This window comes from Carcharodon carcharias, chromosome 3 (genome assembly GCF_017639515.1).
Source record: "Carcharodon carcharias isolate sCarCar2 chromosome 3, sCarCar2.pri, whole genome shotgun sequence".
Classification (NCBI taxonomy): domain Eukaryota; kingdom Metazoa; phylum Chordata; class Chondrichthyes; order Lamniformes; family Lamnidae; genus Carcharodon; species Carcharodon carcharias.
Window position 1 is genome coordinate 107,932,328 of NC_054469.1, and position 19,956 is coordinate 107,952,283.

Consider the following 19,956-nt stretch of genomic DNA (forward strand, 5'->3'; position numbering starts at 1 on the left):
TCCTCCTTTAACTTTCCTGTACATTTTGTATTTACAAGGATATTTATCTCACGACAATATAATATTTACACAGGTCATGAAATTAAAAGTTCAGTCTTTTAGGCGGTTTCCTGATCCGTGTGGAACGTCGCAGCTCCACGACTTCCGATTCTTTTGTAGGAAACACATTCTCTGGAACAACATTAAGATCAGATACCTCATTAGGCACTTGCAGTTCAGTGTCTTCGACTCTGACAAAGACATTGGGCATGCCTTTTCTTGATTGAACAACTTCAACAGGAACCACAGGTTCAGCAATAGTTACAAGTGGAACATCATTTTGTTATGGTATCTCCCTTCTTCTTAAATGATCCACATGCTTATGGGTGATCCACCCATCCACTTCCACATGATATGACAATGGTCCGATCACTGAACTTACTTTACCAGGTAACCACTTCGGTCCTCCACCGAAATTCTTTACATATACTGCCTCTCCAATAGAAAATTGTCACTCACAACTATGCAAATCATGAGTCGCTTTTTAGTTCCCTTGACTTTTCTCCACCTTCCCCTCCAAATTGGGAAGTATTAGGCTTAGTCTTGTACGAAGATGGTGCCACATCAATAATTCTGCAACCTCTTTCTACGTGTCTTCTTCTTTTTACCAGAGAATTTAGTCTCAGCCTACTTTTTGACTTCACTGTCAACCAGACTTCTCTCAGATGCAATCTCAACTTGTCTGAGTTTTGTACTTGAACTACCTAAGACTTCATTATCTACTGACATCTTGGAAAGTTCTACAGCTTTTGCTTTCAAAGCCTCTTTAGCTTCATTTAGCTGATTCTTCAGCTCTTCTGTCTCCTTCTTATATCTGTTGGCTTCCTCCTGGAACCTAGAGCATTGCTGCATGTTCCCTACCAGCTGGTTCCTGGGACCAAACATGTAACACTTGGTCTCTCACTCGAGACAGGACTGGATCACAATTCATCCAGTTTCTTATCTGCCTGGTATAAACTGGAGAGGCATCTAGAAAATTCATCACCAATACGAGTTCCTGTGGAACTGAGACATGTTCATTGTTCTCTTGTAAAGGAAGGTGACTCAGGGCAGTGGCATTTGCTGTATGAAGCCCTGGTCTATGTACAAAGATGTATTCATGCGCTGTCAAAATTAGAACTCATTTTTGTATTCTTGCAGAGGCTATGGGAACTCACTAAACAGACCCAAAAGTGGTTTGTGGTCTGATACCAATGTGAAATATCGCCTGTGCACATATTGGTGGAATTTTTGACGAATTTCTTTTCAATCTGAGAATGTCCTTTTTCAGCTGTGGTAAGTGTCCTGGATACATAGCTTATTGGCCTCTCTGTGCTGTTGTCCATTTTGTGAAATAGTACTGTTCCCACTCATAGCGGGACGCATCGCAGCTTGGTATCAATTCCTTCATCTGGTCATAATGCAGTAATAAATTTGAAGAGTGTTATGTTCTACAGTCGGTCGCTTTGCTCACGAACGCAGTTGCCTGCCTATCTAATGGCTGGTGAGCTGGCAACAATATACTGCAGACGCAGAGACCAATATAAGATGAAGCACATGCTGTTTATTTACACAGATAACAGAGCACTAACATGAAATGTTTTCACCCTCTTTCACGCCCTCTCACCTGCACTCCTGCTACCCCTCCCCTCTAAATTCAACAATAGGAAGGGCAGCCATCAGGCAGGTTCTGAGAATCAGGATGTTGGGCAGGGCTAAATTCAACATGATATGATCAGTTGCTTGCTGTGTAAAAACAAAAAATTCCAGGGCCTTGTTAGTAATTCCACATTTTCTTTCTACTTGTCTTCTTTTGATGGGCTTTCTTCTTGGCAGCACTGACTTTAATCTTGGCCTCTTTTTCAATTTTCCTCTTGGCCTAACTAGCTCAGGTATGAGCTCAACTTGAGTGAACTCGGTGATTGAGTCTTCCAGCATTTCCTCATCTGTCAGCTCCTTTGAAAACTCAGGGGTCTCTATTTTTAAATCTTCTTGGGTTCCATGTAGCTGGTTCTTCAGCTCTTACATTTCTTTTTTATACTTGTTAGTTGTTTTCTGGAGAATTAAGTATTGTTGTGTTTTCTCGGCTAATTGATTCTTCATCGGCTAGGGAAATGCAGACTGTAAAAGTTTCTATAGGTATGTGAAGAGAAAAAGATTGGTGAAGACAAATGTAGGTCCCTTACAGTCTGAAACAGGGGAATTTATAATGGGGAATAAAGAAATGGCTGACCAACTAAATACATACTTTGGTTCTGTCTTCACAAAGGAGGACACTAATAACATACCAGAAATATTGGGGAACACAGGGTTTAGTGAGAGGGAGGAACCGAAAGAAATCAGTATTAGTAGGAAAATGCTGTTGGGGAAGTTGATGGGATTGAAGACCGATCAATCCCAGGGGGCCTGATAATCTACATCCCAGAGTACTTAAGGAACTGGCCCTAGAAATAGTGGATGCATTGCTGGTCATCTTTCGAGATTCTATAGACTCTGGAATAGTTCCTACAGATTGGAGGGTAGCTAATGTTACCCCACTATTTAAAAAGGAAGGCAGAGAGAAAACAGGGAATTATAGACCAATCAGCCTGACGTCGGTAGTGGGGAAAATTCTAGAGTCCATTATAAAAGATTTAATAGCTGAGCACTTGGAAAACAGTGGCAGAATTGGACAGAGTCAGCATGGATTTATGAAAGGGAAATCATTATTGACAAACCTATGGAATTTTTTAATGATGTAACTAGTAGAGTTGATGAGGGGGAGCCAGTGGATGAGGTTTAGTTGGACTTTCAGAAGGCTTTCGACAAAGTCCCACATAAGAGATTGGTGTGTAAAATTAAAGCACATGGGACTGGGGGTAGTGTATTGAGATGGATAGAAAACTGGTTGGCAGACAAGAAACAAAGAGATAAATAAATGGGTCTTTTTCCGAATGGCAGGCAGTGACTAGTGGGGTACCGCAGGGATCGGTGCTAGGAACCCAGCTATTCACAATATATATTAATGAGTTAGATGAGGGAATTAAATGTAACATCTCCAGATTTGCAGACGACACAAAGCTGGGTGAGAGGGTGAGCTATGAGGAGGATGCAGAGATGCTTCAGTGTGATTTGGACAAGCTGAGTGATGGGCAAATGCATGGCAGGTGCAGTATAATGTGGATAAATGTGAGGTTATCCATTTTATTATCCAACAGGAAGGCAGATAATTATTTGAATGGCTATAAATTGAGAGAGGGGAATGTGCAACGAGACCTGGGTGTCCTTGTACATCAGTCACTGAAGGTAAGCATGCAGGTACAGCAGGCGGTAAAGAAGGCAAATGGTATGTTGGCCTTCATAGCCAGAGGATTCGAATACAGGAACAGGGATGTCTTGCTGCAATTGTACAGGGCCTTGGTGAGACCACACCTGGAATATTGTGTGCAGTTTTGGTCTCCTTATCTGAGGAAGGATGTACTTGCTATAGAGGGAATGCAGCGAAGGTTTACCCGACTGATTCCTGGGATGGCGGGACTGACATATGAGGAGAGATTGAGTTGATTAGGATTATATTCGCTGGAGTTCAGAAGAATGAGGGGGGATCTCATAGAAACCTATAAAATTCTAACAGGACTACACAGGATGTTCCCAGTGATGGGGAGTCCAGAACCAGGGATCACAGTCTGAGGATATAGGGTAGACCATTTAAGACTGAGATGAGGAGAAATTTCTTCATCCAGAGAGTGGTGAGCCTGTGGAATTCGTTACCACAGAAAGTAGTTGAGACCAAAACATCGTATGCTTTCAAGAAGGAGTTAGATATAGGTCTTGGGGCAAAAGGGATCAAAGGGTATGGGGAGAAAGCAGGAGCAGGCTATTGAGTTAGATGATCAGCCATGATCATAATGAAGGGTTGAGCAGGCTTGAAGGGCCGAATGGCCTACTCCTGCTCCGAGTTTCTATGTTTCTATGTTTAATTTAGCATCTCAATTTTCCAGTTTTTAGTGAGTGGCCTCTTCCATTCAGATTTTTGAAAGTATGTTCTCCTATAACTGTCATGGATGCACCTGTATCCACCTCCATTCAGATGGGTTTTCTGTTGACTTCCATTGTCACGTAGATTGGCCCTGTTTTACCCATCTTTAAGTTGTGTAGCAAGTAACTATCTGACTCTGTTTCTTCTGGTTCCTTTATTATATGGATTTCACAATTTCTGCCTTTTTGTTTGAAATTTTGTCCCAATCTATCTTTACAACATTGCATAATGTGCCCATTACAATGGCAGTAGAAATACTTGGCTCCTTTGAATTGTTGTTTGTTTGTAGGCTGCCTGGTTCCATTTCTGCCATTACTAATGTGGGTTTTCTCTGTTAAGTCATTGCTTTTTGCTGGCCTGTTGATGGTGGTTGTTTCCTGCCTTTTCGCAGAGCCCTACCTTTCTGCGCCATTTCTAACTGGTGCCTCCCTCCCGACATGATGGATGGTGCCATTTTGTGCTGCCCTGATTGCTTCTGAATTGCTAACTGTGCTTTCCAATGCGAGCACCAACTCCAGTGCCTTGCTGAAGTCTAAATTTGTTTCTGACAACAACCTTTTTTGAGTGGCTTCTTCGTTAATCCCACATACTATTCGATCTCTTAACATGTCATTAATCAATGTCCTGAACTCACAGTGCTCTGTAAGTTGTTTTAAGGCTGCTGTACAGCAAGCGACTATCTCCAGGGGCGTGACACCTCAAGTTGAATTTAAAATATTGAGTAGTTACTGAGGGTTTTAGCTGAAAGTGGCTTTTCACAACCTTTACCAACTCATCTAAGCTCTTGGAATCTGAGTGTTGGGTGCCGTTAGACTATGAGTTAGGCCGTATGCTTTACTGCCACATGTCGAGAAGAGGGTCGTCCGCCTCTGCTCCTCCCCTAATATGTCGTTGGCCAAAAAGAAAAATGCGTTCAATATAATGTGACCAGTTATCGGTGGTCTGATCAAGACATTTTTGGGAAAACCTCTGCTTTTTTTCTTAGCAGTGAATGTAGAGGGGCCAGAACTGTGAATGAATTAGGTAGAAATCACCCATCATAATTTATCATCCCTAAAAATTATTTAAGTTCAGAGGCATTCTAGGGTGCAGGTGTCTCTCTTATTGCTTTAACCTTCTCTTCAACTGGATGTAACCCTTGGGCATCAACCCAGTGGCCCAAATAAATAACTTCAATTGCTTGAAAAGTGCATTTTCCTTTTTCCGGTGCACACCTACATGTAAAATCATTTCAGGACTTCCTTTAGGTTAGCCAAATGTTCTGTTTTTGAGAATTTAGTTATCAGTGCATCGTCCAGATATAGAACCTGAGATAATCCCTGCAGTAAGATCTCCTTGTCCTCTGAAAAATGGCACAGGCTGAGGAAACACCGAAGGGCAGGCGTGTATATTGGTGTAACACTTTGTGGGTATTTATAGTCACGACTTCCCAGGAGACATTATCCAGCTCCAGTTGCTGATATGCATGGCTCATGTCAAGCTTTGCATACTTTGCCCCTCCTGCTAGTTTAGCATATAGGTCTTCAGTTTTGGGAATAGAGTACTGTCCAGTTAAGTTGCTCTGTCAACTGTTAATTTATAGTCTCCACAGATCCAGATGGTCTGGTCTGGTTTCAGGACAGGGACTATAGGTTTTGCTCACTCTGAGAATTGAACTGTTTTCATGACACTCAGCCTCTCTGGCCGGTTAATTCCAGCACCAACCTTCTCTCTCAGAGCGTATGGCACCAATCTTGCTTTCAAGAAGTGAGGGGTTACTTCTGGGTCCATGTAAATCTTGGCCTGTAGGCCTTGGATTTTTCCCAGTTCAGCCTTGAAGATGGTGTCATTTTTTAAAGCAGCTCTGGTAATCCACCTGCTCGCAACTGGAAGATTTTGGACCAGTTTAATTGAATCTCCTTCAATCAATCATGCCCTAGAAGGCTTGACCCTTCACCCTCTACCACCATCACTAGTAGCTGTGCCGATTGGTGTCTATAATGAACAGTTGCTCTGGTGATACCTTTAACTTGGGTTTCTTCGCCTGTGTGCATTTTCAACTTGGCAGATATTTGTTCCAAATTTAATTGTTGGTCACCTTTATTTAAATATCTGAAAATGTGTTCTTTTATTACAGTGGTAGAAGCACCATGTCTACTTCCATTTTTAATGGTTTACCATTCACTTGCACTGTAACAAATATTGGCTCTGTCTTCCCAACTTTCATGTTGAATAATGAATAAATGCCAGAATTGGTTGATCCTGGCTCTTCTACACTATAAGCTTAATTGGACTTTGTCATTTGGAGGCCTGTTTAAATCTCGCTCTGCACTGTCTCATTATGTGTCCACTTCTGTGAGATAAATAACATTCTACTTTTTTAAATTGCAAATCTCTAGAAGACTGATTGTTTCCACGCTGATACAAATTAGTTTTCAATTTAGTTGCTAAGCTGTTTCCTTTCATTTTTCAGTTGGCGGGGGCTGTTTCCCGCTTTGCAGCAGAGTCCCGATTCTCTTCAGCTCTGACGAAGAGTTATAAGGACTCGAAACGTTAAATCTATGTTTTTTTCTCTCCACAGATGCTGTTAGACCTGTTGAGATTTTCCAGCATTTCCTGTTTTTATTTCAGATTTCCAGCATCCGCAGTATTTTGCTTTTATTCTACGAGCCAAGTTATCCACACAATCTTTTCAGGGGTTGTAAAATATTCAAATTTGACAAGTCTGCACAATGGGCCATCTGAATCCTATTTTCATTAGATTTGCAAAAGCTGGGTTATTGTTCCCTCACTTCTTTCATCCTTTTCTGTTTCTTTTTCTGTGCCTCATCCACTCCAATACCCCCAAACTTATGGCGCAAACTTAAAATTGAAAATGCCTGTTCTTTAAATGGAATAAGTGCTCTTGAGGTCCAAAACGATGTCTATGGTGTGCATACACATTTCTGCTGCGAGACACCATGCCAGATTCCATGTTGGTGAGGGTGTGAGTGGCTCACAGTGAGAGTTCGCTAAGCAGATCATGATATCAGTCAGCATTTAAAGTTGATTTGAAGCCAACTCGGCTAACAATGTCTCTTAATCACACACAGCTGAACATGTGTTCAACAGTAGGAAGGACACGCCTTGCCCGCAACAACATATTTAAAAAGATAATCCACTAGTTGCTCATGTTTTTTTTTTATTTATTTTAATTTATTCAGAGGATGAGGGCAGTACTGGCAATTGCCCATTCCTAATTGCTCTTGAGAAGGTGGTGGTGATCTGCCTTGTTAAATCACTGCAGTCCATGTGGTGAAGGTGGTCCTACAGTGCTCTTAAGTATGGAGTTCCAGGATTTAGATCCAGCAATCATGAAAGAATGACATTTCCAAATCAGGATGGTGCATGATTGAAGGGGAACCTGGAGGTGGTAGCGTTCCTGTGCACCTGCTACACTTGTCCTTCAATGTGGTACAGGTCACGGCTTTGGGTGGTGCTGCCAAAAAAAGTTTAGCAAGTGGTTGCAATGCATCTTGGATTTGCAGTGTATCTGCAGACTGCAGCCATGGTGTGTTAGTGGTGGAAGGAGTGAATATTTGAGGTGGTGGATAGGCTGCAGATCAAGCAGGCTGATTCTCCCTGTATGGAGTTAAGCTTCTTGAGTGTTGCTGGAGCTGCACTTATCCAGGAAGCAGAGAGTATTCTATCACCTTCCTGAATTGTCTTCTGTACTTTCTGGAAAGGTTTTACAGAATTAGGAAGTGAGTCAATTGCCAGAGAATATCCAGTCTCTGATCTGCTCTTGCACCTAGAGCTTATATGGCTGGTCCAGTTCAGTTTCTGGGTCAATGGTAATCATGAGGATGCTAAATGGTGGGCGATTCAGTGATGGTGATGCCATTGAATGTCAGTGGAGATGGTTAGATTCTTGTTTTGTTGTTTTGGAGATGGTAATTGCTTGGTTTTTGAGTGGCATGAATGTACTTGCCACAATTATCAGTGAAGCCTGAAAATTGTCCAGGTCTTGCTGCATTTGGACATGGACTGCTCCAGTATCTGAGGAGTCATGAATGGTGCTGAACACAGTGTAATCATCAGTGAACATTCCCACTTCTGACCTTGTGATGGAGGGAGGGTCATGGATGAAGCAGCTGAAGGTGGTTAAGTCGAGGACACTACCCCAAAAAATTCCTGCAGAAATGTCTTGGGACTGAAATGATTGGTCACTTACAACCAAAACCATCTTTGTTGTGCTAGGTATGACTCCAACCAGTGGAGAGTTTTCCACCTGATTCCCATTGACTCCAGTTTTGCTAGGGCTCCTTGATGCCACATTCGGTCAAATGCGACCTTGATGTCAAAGGCAATTACTGTCACCTCACCTCAGGAGTTCAACTCTTTTGTCCATGTTTGGACCAAAGCTGCAATGAGGTCAGGAGCCGAGTGGTCCTGTTGGAACCCAAATTGAGCATTAGGGTGCAGGCTGTTGGTGTATAAGTGCAACTGGATAGCAATGTCGATGACACTTTACATTACGATGCTGATGATTGAGAATAGACTGATGTGGTGGTAGCTGGCTGGATTGGATCTGTCCTGTTTTTTGTGGACAGGGGTTTACTAAGGAAGATGCTGCTGACAAAATATCGGTAGAAGCAGACATGTTTGAGGTAATGCGTGGAGTGAAAATGGATAGGCAGGATGTACTGGAAAGGCTGGCTATGCTTAAAGTGGATAGGATGCTTTGTTTGACTGGCTTGCATTCCAGGTTGCTAAAGGAAATGGGAATGGAGATAGCAGAAAGGCTTGCCATAATCTTCCAATCTTCCGTGGATGTGGAGGAGATGCCAGAGGATTGGAAAGTGGCACATGTGACACCCTTACTTAAGAAAGGGCGTTAGGACACACCTAGTAACTACAGCCTAATCAATTTAACACCAGCGGTGGGTAAGGTTTTAGAAACAATGGCTGGGATTTTCCATGCACGCTGGCGTCAGGCGTGTTTGGTGGCATGAGCGGACAATATGGCGAGAAGGAAAAATTCGGATTCATGGCACCGCGAAACTAGTTTGTGATCGTGCGCTCAGCCCATCGATGGTGGGACACGTTCCCCACCATCAGACATTGGGAGCCTCATTGTAATACATCAGCATATCATTATAAGGCCAGCTCGCCGGACTCATCCCCTCCAGCTGGATCGTCCGCCCACATCGGTGGGAAAACACGCCAGTGCAGAACACATCTTGACAACTGTGATGCACAGAAGTTGGGACTTACCATCGGGGCCTTGCTCACATTACAGTTTTGGTCCAAACATCCAAGGAGCAGAAGGCTGGAGCCGGACAGCAACAGGATCCCGGAGGAATGTCCATGACATGCTGGGTGGATTCTCATGGACATGGCTCTGCTGCGAGACAGCTCACAGAAGTTGGAAAATCACCATTGATGCTCATAACAGATGATGATCAAGGCGGTGGGAGAGGAAGCTCTAGGATCGACTGGGAGGGGAAGAGGTATCGGGGGATTAAGGTTGGGATGGGGATGGGTGAAGGTGTTGTTGATGAGTTTGGGAGGGGGAGGAGGGGGTAATGGGGAGAAGATGGCAACAGGGGAGGTAGGTATAAGGGGAATGGAAGGTGTAAGGAAAAGAATTTGGAGGGGGAAAGGAGCACAGAGAAAGGAGTGAGTCCAGGGGGAGGAAGGAGTGCAGAGAGAGGAGGGAGTAAAGGCGGAGGGAGAAGTAAGGCTGAAGGTAGGAGTCGGGAGGGGGGATGGACGAAGGATGTTGAGGAGTGGGAGGATTACGATGGGGGGAAGAGGTTCCACGGGGGTGGGGGGGGAAGGGTTCCATGGGGAAAGGGGGCCAGAGGGAGGAAGGGGTTTTAGGGGGGAAGAGGTCGGCAGATGGGAAAGGGTTCCCAGCAGGGTGTGGGGCCTGGAGGGGGGAAGGGTTCCGGGGGAACTGGCCCAGAGGGGGGGAAGGGCTCCAGTGACGAGGAAGGGGCCCAGAGGGAGGAAGGGATTCTTGGAGGAAAGGGGTCCAGAAGCAGGAAAGGGCTTTATGGTGGGGGGGGGGTCTGGAGGAGGGAAGGACTTCCAATGGGTAAATGGGTCCAGAGGGGGTATGACGTTCCAGGGAGAAGGAGTCCAGAGGCGGGAAGGGGTCCCAGGGGAAGGGGTCTGGAGCAGGGGATGTCCAGGTAAACATGCAAGGGAGGGGACTGATGGGTCCATGTCTGCCTCCTGGGGAGTGAACTAAGGGTGAGTGTGGTATGAGGGAATGGTGAGAATGACCAAAGGCAGAATGAGGTAGTAGGGTGGGAGGGGGAGGGTTCAAAGGGAGCGGTAGAGGGGATAACGAGGATGAGATTGGGGAGGTGAATGTGAATGGGGGTGGGATTATCAGGAAGGAAGGGAATGTACATGTTCACCTAGACATCCCCAAAGGAAAAAGGTTGTGGCTCGTAGGTCTCACAGGGCAAATGGAAGGTGATGCTGGGGTTGGGGGGGCGCCAACTGTGATGGGGGAAAGGAAATGGGTGGCTGGCAGAGGGGGAAAGACGGGGAGCACACGAAAAAGCGAATCCAGACCAGGCTGTCCAAATCACCCAGTTGTGGTGGGCGAGATCAGGTGGTGCATGGGAGTGTAATCACTGGGTGTCGGAGATGCAGCTCAGCTCAGATAGACAACTGAAAGCGAACCCCAGCAGGCAGCATTGAAAATGCTCAGGACATTGAGATGAGTGTGATATGTGAAGGATCCGTGATGCTCTGAAAGGCCCTGATACACTCACTTCTCCCTCCAGAATCACTTGTGGGCCGGCTGCTCCCTCTGCAATGACAGAGGACAAGGTTGAGGGGCTCACAGGTAAAGGGTACTTGGAGGGAGACGTTCCTGAGTGGATGATCCAGGGGTGTCCAGCTTCTATTCCTCCTTCCTTTGGGTGTCTGGAGGCCTCGGCCTGACTCCTTGAGGGGAAGGAACACCTGGAGGGACATCGAGGTGCCCCATTTTCCTCTCACAATGTCACTACAGTAACTCACCTGTGGCTTCTGTGATGAAGTGCAGCTCTGTACATACCTCCATGTTCTACTGGACTAGGGTCTCCATGGCATCTGCCATCCTCTCCATGGAGACCTCCATACAGGTACATGTGGACACCACTTCATCAGAGAGCATGCGGATGCACTCTTCTGACTCACGTGCATCTCTGCTGAGGGTTTCCAACAGTTCTCACACCTTCTGCTGACTCTCCAGAATGAGTTGGAAGGCCAAATCTAGAGGCTCATCATCTGACTTGAACCTCACAGATGACTGATCCCCAGCAGTCCCCCGAGTAAACTTGCCTCCTGCTGCTGCGGACATGTGTCTATGTGGTGACCACCAGATTGTGAATCTGAGCCTGCTCTAGATCTAGATTCCACTGAGGTGTGTGTCTCTGTGCTGGATGTGGATAAGCACTGTGGTGGGTCTTCCAGGCTGCTTATTTCCAGATCTTCAATGGACAAGGTGTCCCTTTGGCTGGAGCTGAGGGACTGGCTGACTGAGGGCATTGGTCACATGGCAGAGCTCCCTGTGAACCAAAGTAGAGATAAGTAGTGCATGGCAGCAGAGTCAAAGGCAGGAGACGGACACTCACATTTGCGTTGAGAGGGTGCTAATGTGGTGCAGGATCCTTATGAAAGTGTTCACTGCCGACCTCACCATCACCGCAGGCACAGTCCATGTCCTCATCAGTCAATGCAATGGAACACTCCTCAAAGTGAATGAGGGGCCTAATGTTGGCCAGTCCATCCTGGGTCTTGGACCTCTTCCTGCTGATGTGAGCAGGCTTTTCCTTCATGAAAATAGTTGGAGAGAGTGTGAGCAGGACACATGGCATTGTGTGGAATGTTTGAGTGATAAGCAAAGGCATGGACAGGATACAGATGTGAGCTCAAGAGGATATGAGTCTGATAGAGATGTGAGAGTGTGTGTGAGTTGAGAGTGATAAGAAGAGTGAATTTCCTTGGCAGAAGGGATGGAACCATTCATCCTGTAGTGGCACTGGGTGAATGTCTTCTTTTGCCGGGCATTGGCGCTGACCACAGCTGCCACTGCCTCCCAAGCTGGATTAGTGAGGCTGCTGCCCATCCTGCAGCCAGAGCGGGGGTAGAGGACATCATGGCGAGCCTCCACTGCATCCAAAAGGCGCTCAAGGGATGAAACATTGAACCTGGGGGCTGCAGTCTTTTTGCCTTTCAGGGCCATGTTTTCTTTGCAGCAGTCGTAGGCTGGGAGCACAGAGAGGTGTACATGCAGCTGCACTTTAAATATGGCGCCAGACATGATGAAGCAGCGAGGTGATGATATGGCAGGCAAATGAGAGCCCGCCCACCATGGAAACAGCATGTTTCCTGGGAATGCATAATTAATATGGCAGGTTTGGGACGATAAGGCATGAAAATTACCATTGTGGTCAGCAGATAAAACGTTGTTTTACTTGCCTGTTACTGCACTTTGTGCAAATCTGGGATGATTCCGCCCAACAATTGGGGAAAAAAATTAACAGGCCATTACAGAGGTTTGAGTTAATTAAGGAAAGTTAGCATGGATTTGCAAAAGGTAAATCGTATTTGACTATCCTAATTCAAATTTTTGATGAGATAACAGAGGAGGTTGATGAAGGGAACGCAGTGGATGTTGTCTATATGGATTTTAGGAAAGCATTTGACAAATTACCACATGAAAGACTGCTTAACAAAAATAAGGCTCATGGAATATGAGGGTATCAGTGTCAGTTTAGCTAAGAAAATGACAGTTAAGAGTTAAGCACATTGTTGTGAGTCTGGAGTCACTTATAGAGCAGACAGGCTAAGGATGGCTGATTTTTTTTCCCCTGAAGGACAAGAATGAACCAAATGGAGTAATCTGGTCATTTCATGGTGGCAATTACTAAGCTTTATATCTGAGATTTCTTTAATTAGTTGAGTTTAAATTTCCCGGCTGTCATCACTGGAGTGTTAGCCTGGGCGTCTGGATTATTCATCCAGTAACATAACCACTATGCTAACATTCCTCTATGTGACTTTGGCTAAGTCCAAGAAAAAAACAGTTTGCATTGCTGATCAACTGCTTCAAAAAGATTGAGGTGGATTCCTGCTTAGAAATGGAATTGGAGATTATAGAAATCTGTGTGGACTGAGATAGTCATAAGATGTCATCTATGGAAAGGAAATGGCCAGAGTTGAGTAATGCAAGTGTAAGATATTGTGACATTTTGCTCAGCTTCCTGACTTTCTCACCCAACATTGCTGATTCATATTGGGCTATGATAAACTTTTTTGAATAACACTTTAAAGAACTGAAATTCCTATTTTTTTTGGTGGAATTTCTGATTTTATCAAAACTGCCAAGCTGTAAGCAAGATGGCAGAAATGCATTTCCTCTGAGCTCTCCCTTTTCCTGACCCATAATTCAAAATGAGGGTGCATTAGCAAAAACAAAAACAAGCAGCCAGTCATAATACAGCCTGCAACAATGGTCCTTTAATGCTTCTCAAGTGTTGTTATAAACATTGAAATGTTTAGCAATTGCATTGTCAAGTATCCAATTATTATTAAAAAAGGATGAATGCTAGCAAAAAAAAGTCCTAGCCTGTCCACACTGGATATGCACTGTGTTTGTCTGGAGCCTGACTGGAGTCTTATATTTGTGTGCTCAAGAATTTAGCATTAAGATGTCAATTATTGACACAGAAGGTAATTTATACGTAGCAGCCTGATTAAACTATTCCATACGCCACCAACTTCAAGTTCCCCATCAAGCCACACATACGATCCTGACTTGTAACTATGTCACCGTTCCTTCACTTTTGTTAGGTTAAAATCCTAGAACTCCCTCCCTAACAGCTCTCTGGGTGTATCTATGCCACATGGACTTCAACGGTTCAAGAAGGCAGCTCACCACCATCTTCTCAAGGGCAATTAGGGATGGGCAATAAATGCTGGCAAAGCCAGCGAAGCCCACATCTCATAAATGAATTAAAAAAAAATATTTTTAAAATGTGAACATTTTTATTTTTGTGATTCACTTTAATGGAATGCAAGTTATATAGACTATGAGACTGTCACACCCAAACTGTTTCCCAGTCAGGCAAAACACTCCACTTGGAGCACTAATCCATAAAATCTACTGCAAAATTCGTTCTGAGACTGCATTAAAAATAGATGAATAATATGCAAAGTTCACAGTTAGCTTTATTTGTATTATTCAGGTTATCATTTGTGACACTTTGATTTTTGTTTTGCAGTTCCTGTTTCTAAACCAGTGGTGCGCAGTGATCCAGCTTGGGGAGCAGTGGAGTATGTCGACAATGCAACACTCACCTGTACTGTGAATAAAGGCACAAAGGTCATTTATCAGTGGCTAAAAGATGGAAAACCCTTAAAGCCAAGCTCTCGTCACATCTTTTACTCAGACAACAAGATGCTGTTCATTTCTCCTGTTTTAAAAGATGACCTTAGTAATTACACATGTGTGGCAAAGAACCCAATCAGTACGAATGAAAGTGAACCAATTGCACCGAAAATTTACTGTAAGTTATATGTTGAACATTGATAATTAGGAACTGTTCATTGTATTACAAGGTGTTGATTGTTTTAAATATGGTTTAACACTTTTGAAATTTATTAAGAGTATTGTTATGTTGAAAGCTATGGGAGCCAGGCTGGCAGTACAATTAAAATGGTTCAGTTTCACAACTACTGCCATGAGAATGAGCAGGATTCACAGCCATGAACAGCAACACAGTACCTTGACAGCAACTGGAACATAATATCTGTCCACAATTAGAAATGGTATCTCTTACCATAAACAGGAGCACAATATCCTGGCATGAGCAGGATCCCAGTCTCCTGGCATGATTAGTGACATGATACCTTGGCACACACAGCAAGCTAATACTCAGCCATGGGCAAGAGTACAAATGGAATACTGTAACTTGAACTGGAACACATACCTTATCTCAAGTAGAAACACTATCACAAGTGTAGGCATGATATCTTGCTGCTAGTTGAGACACGGTGGGCTGAATTTCTGGCCCTAGTGTGATGGGCTTGTGTGCCAGGTGACTGACCTCAATGCTCACCATTTTCCACCAGAAGTGATGGTAAATATTGAATATATCAGCCCAAACAAGCGATGGCACACTCCAAGTAGGTGGTAATGACAAACAGAGATCACAAGTCACTTTTCTCATTTGTACCAAAGCCCCACTAATTACACCACCATGTTCTTTGCTGTTCACAGTTGCTAAGCAGTGATAGAAGTCCCTTTAAATTTAAATCTTCACTCTAAGGCAGTAATTGTAACCTGGGTGATCATGTAAAACTGTAAAGCTGACCTCAATTGAAAGGAATATTAGCTGTGGTGTATAATGGGTGTCGAATTCAATACTGTCAATTTTATGCTATCATTTATTGTTAAAATTATTCCCAAAGAGTGGAATTGATTGTGAGATGATTGATTCATTACTCTTGCCTATCAGTTGAAGTTTTTATCTTAAAATATACCCACTTTCTTTGTTGTTGCACAGACAAATGTCCCCACTCTAGTTTGGAAGCCATGAGGTCTGCAGAAGCCTTTTACAATCTACCCTGTGAGGTGGGAATATAGTTGGAAATTCCCCAGAAAATGATAACGAAGCAGAACTTGAGAAATTCTCATGGGTCAACATGACATTGATTAGTCGAGTGAATGTGAACAATGATTTCCCTTCTAGTGTTCCTGTGGCAATGCTACTGCTGAAGAGAATCTGGGCCTGTCACAGCATAAGAATACAATAGTTTGCTGTCGCCTAATTGAATTTTACCCTCAGTGTCCCTACAGTGCATCTTGCTGCTACTGTGCATCGGTGGTGGTGGGAGTGAATGCTTGTGGATGGGATGGCAGTCAAGAGGTTGCTTTATCCTGGAGGGTATCAAGCTTCTTGAGTGCTGTTGGAGCTGCACTCATCCAGGCAAGTGCAGAGTAATCCATGTCAATTGAATTACACTCACAGGCTGAGAAATTTCATTGTGCTGTCAGCGGTCTCATGTATGCACTCCTGACGCTCTCCATCTGAGATACTGGTTTTGTACATTTGTGACATTGCTCATGAAATGGTTCCGCTTCTTGCTTCATACTGGATGCAGTGTGATGTTGCTACTGGTCAGATGTGCATGTGTGTTGATGAGTGAGTTTAAAAGGGAATCAAGAAACAGGCACTACAAAGACTTTGCCTTGCTTCCCCTTACCAACAAGCTGTTCCTGGCACCCACCCTTTATGCCTTGATACTTACAATTTCAAAGACTATCTCCTCATGCTGAATTAATGTTTGGAAGATGTTCAGCTCATCACCAGTCTGGTTTGACACTCAAGTATTTCCGGCCTTCTCTGTTGCACCTGCTCAAAGAGCTGTCGTCATTCTGATGCTGTGTCCTTGTTCAAATTTCAATGCTGATCTTCAATCCAGCAATGTTAAAATAGGATAACCCTCTAATTTTTTCTTCCCTCTTCTATCCATTGCATTCCCACACTTATGAAACAATTGATATGAAGTGGATACAAATGATTATTTTGAGCTGGCCTTATTGAATCTGGAGAGGCCAGTTCCCTATGCCAATTGCACAATTGATTTTTAAAAAATTAATTTATGGGATGTGGGTATCACTGTCTGGTACATCCACAGTGCTGTTAGGGAGGGAGTTCCAGGATTTTGACCCACCGACAGTGAAGGAACAATGATATATTTCCATGTCAGGATAGTGAGTGACTTGGAGGGGAACTTCCAGGTAGTGCTGTTCCCACGTGTCTGCTGTCCTTGTCCTTCTAGATGGTAGTGGTCATGGGTTTGGAAGGTGCTGTCTGAGAAGTCTTGGTTAGTTCCTACAGTGCATCTTGCTGCTACTGTGCATCGGTGGTGGCGGCAGTGAATGCTTGTGGATGGGATGGCAGTCAAGCGGGTTGCTTTGACCTGGAGGGTATCAAGCTTCTTGAGTGCTGCTGGAGCTGCACTCATCCAGGTAAGTGGAGAGTAATCCATGACAATCCTGACTTGTGCTTTGTAGATGGTGGAAAAGCTTTGGGAAGTCAAGAGGTGAGTTACTCACCGCAGTATTCCTAGCCTCTAACCTGATCTTGTAGCCACAGTATTTATACGGCTAGTCCAGTTTGGTCAATGGTAATCCCCAGAATGTTGATAGTGGGGGGATAATAGGTCAAAATCCTGGAACTCCCTTCCTAACAGCACTGTGGATGTACCTACAACACATGGACCGCAGCGGTTCAAGAAGGCAGCTCACTACCACCTTCTCAAGGGCAACTAGGGATGGGCACTAAATTCTGGCCCAGTCAGCGAAGTCCACATCCCATGAATGAATTTTTAAAAAGTCAGTGATGGTAATGCCATTGAATGTCAAGGGGCGATAGTTAGATTCTCTCCTGTTGGAGTTGGTCATTGCCTGGCACTTGTGAGGCATGAATGTTACTTGCCATTCATCAGCCCAAGTCTGGATATTGTCAAGATTTTGCTGCATTTGGACATGGACTGCTTCATTATTTGAGGAGTCGTGAATGGTGCTGAACATTGTGCAATCATCAGTGAACATCCTCACTTCTGACCTTATGATGGAAGGATGGTCATTGCTGAAGCAGCTGAAGATGGTTGGGCCTAGGACACTAACATGACGAACTCCTGCAGTAGTGTTCTGGGATGGAGATATTTGACCTCCAACAACCATAACCAGCTTCCTTTGTGCTAGTATGACTCCACCCAGCAGGGAGTTTCCCCCCTGATTCCCATTGACTCCAGTTTTGCTAGGGCTCCTTCATGCCACACTCGATCAAATGCTGCCTTGTGTCAAGGGCAGTCACTCTCACCTCACCTTTGGAGTTCAGCTCTTTTGTCCATGTTTGAACCAAGGCTTTAATGAGGTCAGAAGCTGACTGACTCTGGTGGAACCCAAAATGAGCGTCAGTGAGCAGGTTATTGTTAAGCAAGTGCTGCTTGATCGCCCTGTTCATGACCCCTTCCATCACTTTACTGATGATTGAGAGTAGAATGATGGGGCTGTAATTGGCCAGGTTAGATTTGTCCTGATTTTTCTGGACAGGACATACCTGGCCAATTTTCCACATTGCCGGGTAAATGTCAGAGTTGTAGTTGAACTAGAACAGCTTGGCTTGGGGCACGGCTAGTTCTAGAGCACAAGTCTTTAGTGGAATATTGTCAGGGCCCATAGCCCTTGCAGTATCCAGTGCCTTCAGCCGTTTCTTGAAATCACATGGAGTGAATCGACTTGCTTGAAAACTGGCAACTGTGATGCTGGGGACCTCTGGAGGAGGTCAAGATGGATCATCCACTCAGCACTTCTGGCTGAAGATTTTTGCAAATGCTTCAGCCTTATCTTTTTCACTGATGTGCTGGGCTCCCCATCATTGAGGATGGGGATATTTGTGGAGTTTCCTCTTCCAGTGTGTTGTTTAATTCCACCACCATTCACGGCTGGATATGGAAGGACTGCAGAACTTAGATCGGATCCATTGGTTGTGGAATTTCTTAGCTCAGCCTATCACTTGCTGCTTATGCTGTTTGGCACACAAGTAGTCTTGTGTTGTAGCTTCAGCAGGTTGACGCCTCATTTTCAGGTATGTCTGGTGCTGCTCCTGGCATGCCATCCTGCACTCTTCATTGAGCCAGGTTTAATCCCCTGGTTTGGTGGTAATGGAAGAGTCGGGATTATGCCAGGCATGAGGTTACAGTTTGTAATTGAGTACAATTCTGCTGGTGCTGATGGTCCACAGCACTTCATGATTACCCAGTCTTGAGTTGCTAGATCTGTTCAAAATCTATCCCACTTAACATGGTGATAGTGCCACGCAACATGATGAAAGTATCCCCAATGTGAAAGGGACTTTGTCTCCACAAGGATTGTGCGGCAGTCACTCCTAGAGATGCTGATGCATCTCTGGCAGGCAGGTTGGTGAGGATGAGGTCAAGTATGTTTTTCCCTCTTGTTGGTTCCCCCACCACCTGCCACTGACCCATTCTAGCAGCTATATCCTTTAGGACTCGTCCAGCATAGTCAGTAGTGGTGCTACCGAGCCACTCTTGGTAATAGACATTGAAGTCCCCCACCCAGAGTACATTCTGTGCCCTTACCACTCTCAGTGCTTCCTCCAAGTGGTGTTCAACATGGAGGAGTACTGGTTCCTCAGCTGAAGAAGGAGGGAGGGCGGTACGTGGTAATCAGCAGGATGTTTCCTTGCCCATGTTTGACCTGATGCCATGAGACTTCATGAGGTCCAGAGTTGATGTTGTGGACTCCAAGGGAAACTCCCTACTGACTGCATACCACTGTGCTGCCACCTCTGCTGGGTCTGTCCTGCTAGTGTGACAGGACATACCCAGCGATGGTGATAGTGGATTGCGGAATTCATCGAGGATCATCAAGCATCAAGGGAATCTACAGTTGTCCTGGCCCCAGATTAGTTGATGCATAGGGCAGGCAATGGACTTCCAGTGTAGGAGGGAATCCAGCTCAATGTTTAATGTCTTCCTCAAATTCTGCCTACAACTTAGTTTCTTCTTCAGCCAATTCAACTAGTGCACAAAACAGTCCATTATTTTCCCATTATATTCTGCTTATTGTTAACATGAAGTGCAATGTTTTCAAGGAAACTAAAATTAAATTCATAGTAAGCTATGTGCATTACACAAATCACTCTAAACTGTACAACTAGTTAAGGCAGGGAGCAGCTAAGCCAGACAGATTATGAAGCTCTGACAATCCAACTAATTTCAGCTGCAACAGCCCTCCTGGAATTGGGAGAGGAAATTCTTGCAAGAATTCACATTCCTGCTTGTTATCCAACAACCTCTGCTGAAAATGCAATAATGTGAATGGTATGTGGTAGTTTTGATGCTTACCCCCTACCACC

General features: G+C 44.5%; 1 protein-coding gene across 1 annotated transcript in view; it reads left to right on the forward strand.

Annotated features, from left to right (window-relative positions):
• The window catches only part of hepacam2 (HEPACAM family member 2), a 168,094-nt gene that overhangs the window by 23,698 nt on the left and 124,440 nt on the right, over positions 1-19,956 (forward strand). Inside the window, exon 3 of the mRNA XM_041185017.1 lies at positions 14,287-14,571. Within this exon, the coding sequence (XP_041040951.1) occupies positions 14,287-14,571 (285 nt within the window). The remainder of the gene's footprint in view (positions 1-14,286; positions 14,572-19,956) is intronic.